The sequence below is a fragment of the Anolis sagrei genome, chromosome X (genome assembly GCF_037176765.1).
Source record: "Anolis sagrei isolate rAnoSag1 chromosome X, rAnoSag1.mat, whole genome shotgun sequence".
Classification (NCBI taxonomy): Eukaryota; Metazoa; Chordata; class Lepidosauria; order Squamata; family Dactyloidae; genus Anolis; species Anolis sagrei.
This window is the reverse complement of record NC_090034.1, coordinates 91,911,629-91,916,537: the sequence shown is the minus strand read 5'-3', so window position 1 is coordinate 91,916,537 and position 4,909 is coordinate 91,911,629. Positions and strand designations below refer to the sequence as shown.

At 46.5% G+C, this 4,909-nt stretch overlaps 1 protein-coding gene across 1 annotated transcript; it reads right to left on the bottom strand.

The window, feature by feature from the left end:
- Positions 1 to 1,540: 1,540 nt before the first annotated feature.
- LOC132780639 (lens fiber membrane intrinsic protein-like) lies at positions 1,541 to 4,565 on the bottom strand. The gene is made up of 4 exons (XM_060784369.2): positions 4,379 to 4,565; positions 3,112 to 3,276; positions 2,673 to 2,807; positions 1,541 to 2,002 (listed from the first exon to the last, which is right to left on the bottom strand). Exons 1-4 carry the CDS (start codon positions 4,551 to 4,553, stop codon positions 1,941 to 1,943), a joined length of 537 nt encoding a protein of 178 aa, XP_060640352.1. The 5' UTR covers positions 4,554 to 4,565; the 3' UTR covers positions 1,541 to 1,940.
- Between the last annotated feature and the right edge of the window lie 344 nt (positions 4,566 to 4,909).

The following is a 4,909-nucleotide window of genomic DNA, read 5'->3' as shown; positions in this document are numbered from 1 at the left end:
TACAGAATAATAGTCCTGTGATGTTATGTTCATGTTAACTGTGGAATCATGGGATTTGTAGTTTGGTGAAGCACTAAAATTTACTGGCAGAGAATTCTAACTACTACGTGAAATCCTATATTCCAGGATTCTAGTCATAGGGTTGTTTTGAGTGTTTTGGGCTGTACGGCTATGTTCCAGGAGCATTCTCGCCTGATGTTTTGCCTGCATCTATGGCAGGCATCCTCAGAGATTTGTTCAGAGGTTTGTAGAAATGAGGCAAGTGAGGTGTATATATATCTATGGAACATCCCTTTTTTGCCCTGGGACTGGCCAGGAGGGAGGGTGGGGTGGGCCCAGAAGGGGGTGGGACTGGGAGTGGGGTGGGCCATGAAAGAGGCGGGGCTGGGTTGGGGGCAGGAGGGGCAGGGTGAGGTCAGGTCAGGAGGGGCAGGCCAGAAGACCTAATTATTCCTATAGCAGTATAATGGAATCATAGAATCAAAGAGTTGGAAGAGACTTGTGGGCCATCCAGTACAATCTCCTTCCAAGAAGCAGGAAAATCTCATGCAAAGCACCCCCGACAGATGGCCATACAGCCTCAGCTTAAAATCCTCCAAAGAAGAAGCCTCCACCACACCCCGGGGCAGAGAGTTCCACTTTTGAACAGATCTCACAGTTAGGATCACCCTCAGGCTTTCCTCCCAGCATAAGGATGGGGCTGCTCACCCAGTCCTTATGCTGGGAGAAAGGTGATGCTTTGGAGGTCCCTCGGCCCCTGCCTGCTTCTCCCTTTTGCCAGCATCTGGATGGAGCCTTGCTTTTTGCTGACTCTGGGAGATGTAAGAGCAAGGAGCAGGTGAGGGAGTTTTGGAGCTGCTTCGCCCGCCACTTGCCTCCTCACCCAGGTAATGCTTTTCCTGGCATCAGGACAGGCCTTGTCTTGTCCTGATGTCGGGAGAAGGGGGAATCAAGTGATAGACGAGGCAGCTTTGGAGCAGCTCCACTCATCACCTGCTTCCTTCTTCATGCTGGGCTTCTCCCAGCATTGGGACAGAACCACTCGCCTTGTCCTTATGGCGGATGGAGGGCCCATGGAACACACATGGTGACTGAGAGGACTCTAGAGGGCTCCCAACCGCTGCATGCCTTCCTCCCACATCTTTTTGGCATAAGGACGCAGCAGGCTGCCACATCCTTAGGCTCAGACAACGGGGCAAATTTTGAGGGCCGGACATAAGGGCCCAGAGGGCCGTATCCAGCTCGCGGGCCTTAGTTTACCCCTGCCTGTTGTGGAACCATGGGAGATATAGTTTGGGGAGGCACCGGTACTATTTGGCAAAACAAGAATAGGAGAAAATGCAACTACATTTCCAGGGACACCACAGCTTTGATCCATGCAAATCTTGGCATGCTTGTAATTTAAGGCTAATGTCCTTTATTTTCAAATAGATGACTATTGCTATTAGACAGAGGTGTTTTTAAAAAATATTTTATTTAAGATTTTTAAAACTTAACATTTAAATAATGAACCTGAAAAAGTACAATCATTTGAGGGAAATATCAACATTATTAAAAATAACTCAAAGTGTTGTGCTTCCAGTTTATCTTTCTATGCCGTCATATTCATTTTTATTCTGGGGAGGCTCCTTCTCCAAGCACTTCATATGCAGAGCCTAGATCAGTCAGTATTATTGTTCTTAGATTCCAGACAAGGTGAAAGAAGGGAGTAACAAAATCACCCAGTGAGTACAAAAGCTGAGATGAAATTCAAATCATGGACCACCAGACTATGCTGTTTGTCTCCACGCTACACCAGAAAACAGGTCAAGGGATGTGTTTGTCTGTAAACATTATAGTCTTGAATGGTTGGTGTTTTTCTGGAAGCATTTCCATCCCTTTCCATGTCCCTGGTTTTTCAGATGCAACTCATACATTCTGTTTCAGTGCATTCTCTACAGTTAGCAGATGCCAGCTAAGCGCTGGCATTTGTGAATCTTGTAGGCACACATGTAAAAGATACCTGCGGATCAGAAGGCAAGATAGAAAACAGAAAGGTGAAAGGTTATATACTCTTTTCACATTGGAAATAATTCTGTAGCATCACATGAAAAAAAATTTCGGGGAGGGTTGAAAATTTCGGGGGGGGGGGAGTTTTGAAAATTGGGGGGGGGGTTTGAAAATTTCGGGGAGGGGGATGAAACTTGCCTCTTAGCTCACACTGAAGCAAAGAGCACAGCAGGGGCAGAGCAGCCTTCAATAGCCTGCAGCTCCGCCCCTGTCAACCACCCCCACCAAGTCTGGTCTCCTTCATGAGGGCCTTCAAATCTACCCCCCCCCCCCAACTTGGTTGCTTCACTACATCGGCTATTGCTGCAAGTAATGACAGTGTGAATAAATTGTCGATATTTGCTTGAGATAGTGCTTGCAGTTCTGGAAGGACTCTTAATTTATTGCGTCTCATAGACTTAGCATGGGGATTTGGTTAACCAGTTAAAATTCATGAGTAAACCAGGTTTATTTTTTTAACCTGAAAAATTTCAGGGGGGGGGTGGTTGAACCCCTAACACCCCTCTCCCCCCCCCCCCCTCGCTACAGGCCTGGGCAATAGTCAGGCTTTCATTTCACCTTTGGAAGGGCTAGTGCTAATGGGATCAAGACTGTTTCTCAAGAGTGAAAAGCACCAGGATTACCTGCAAAGAAAGTCAACAAGAGGGCAACCCATCCCAAGATGTAGGACCAGGAGAAGCGCCAATCTCCAAACCGTTTGCCCAGGAATTTGACGGTGACTCCGGTGTAAAGGCCCATTGCTAAAGCTATGAACAGTGCTGGGTAGGACAGTGGAGGAGAGAGAAGAAAGTTGAGAACAGAAAAGGATGCAGTTTAGTCTTCAAAACAATGGAAATCATCATGATAGCCAAGATTGGATCAGGCAGGGTTGTCAGTTTAGGATCATCTCAGTCCTGCCTGGGACATTATTGCTGGATGAGATACAACAACTGAATATGCTGGCAGCAACAACAACAAAAATGACAACTCAGTGGTGACCTGGCTGAGAAAGACTATTTTAGGTTGTTTACATGGTTTGAGCTGGTTTGGAAAGGAGGCAACTCACACGAAAAAGGCACTTACCAGACACAAAGAACAGGACGCCAGCCACAAAGGACCTATTGAAGCGCTGAGAAGTGGAGAGCTGGGCGAAAGAGAGAATCCCCGTAATGACGCCAGCAAAACAAGTGAGGGCAGAAAGGATCATGAAGGCCCGGATGGTGTTCCAGTAGACTGAAGGGAATAAGACTGAGAGAGCAGCTCACTGATAGGTGATGGAAGGTTCAGAGAAACAATCTTTCATCATGATAGTTGCTAGCACAAGGTTTGGCACCTTTGAGGCACAGCCTAGAAACAGACCCACGTTGGACTGGGGGAGGCATTTCCTTGGGCATCCAGCCAACACGGTCATCCTGGTACCTTCTCAACTAAACTGTGAGCTTCTAGACTGGAGACACTATTGCAGAAGCCTATTATTCCACAGCAGTTGTTCATGCACTGTAGTGGCAACATACTAAGATAGGAACCCTCGCTATTGCACATCCATGGATTGTTGCAGCTGCACCAATTTGCCAAGCTGTGGTCACATTACTACATAAGCCCTCTTGTACGTCTGCTGCTCAGCAATTTTTCAAAATATTTTTAAAAGCTATTTCACATTTTCAGTTAAGGTTATGTTTTGTTTTTTTTAAAAAAAATTAAATTTACAATCAAAAATGTCAAGAGGGAGACCAAGAGAGTCCAACCATCTGACACCTACCTTTTGCCATTGGGTCAGTACTTTATTACTACCAAAGAAATGTGAAATTAACTCCACCCTTGGGTCTGAAAATGCCTTCCCTTTCTTGTGTTTAAGCAGTCTGGCCCGGGGGTTACATCCAGCCTCTGAATGCTGTTTTTGTGGCCCTTGGCTCTTTCACATTCCCAGAATGCCCCTTGTCTCTCCAAAAATAAACGAAGCCTCCCCTACAGCTTCCAAGATGAGCAATTCATCATTTAAATACACTGCAGAAGCCTTGCGGTCCTATTTAATTCCAATTACTTATTATAAAACCGGTAATGATGTTTTGGGCAATTCTATTTTTACTTTTCACTTCTTTGAACAGTTTGGACAGTCTGCACTGGCTCCCTGATCTGGTACAGTTGCCCATCTCTTCCCAAAAACATGACATGTTTTTAACCACGAGGATATGGTTCTTTGCCCAATGATTATCCTATCCAACACATCTGGAAGGCTACAGTTCAGTAAAGCCTTCCCCAGTGATTTCTGGGAGCTGTAGTCCAAAAAGTAAGCTTGTCAAGTTGAAGTCTGGGCTCCCTTTTGCACCCCCAGCTCCAAGCCGCCTCTTACCGATCCTCTCCATCTGCATGTAGCATTTGCCAGGGAAGCAGTACCTCCAGAGCCCCTGGTGAGCAAAGGTGCCAGCGAACCGGTACTGCATCCAATAGTCGGTCACTGTAGACACCACCAGGAGGACGTTCCCCACAGAGGCACAGAGTAAGCCTCCACCCATGAAGCTGTACATCCCTGCCTTAATTCTGGAGAAGCAATAGAAGAGATGCAAGGGTTAGTGGAAAGGTGGGAGCAAGAAAATTGACAGGGTTGCTATTTTAGTTTTCCTTAAAGCACTGGTGCTCAACCTGTGGGTCCCCAGATGTTTTGGCCTTCAACTCCCAAAAATCCTAACAGCTAGGATTTCTGGGAGTTGTAAGCCAAAAACAACTGGGGACCCACAGGTTGAGAACCTCTGCTCTAGAGAGCTTGGTGGTGCCTCTGGAGATTAAAAATGCAGCCCTAGGACATACAAATGGCCTACAGGCCACACTTTGCTCACTACTGCTTGTAATACTATTTGGGGGAGGGGGGGGCAAAGACAAAGTA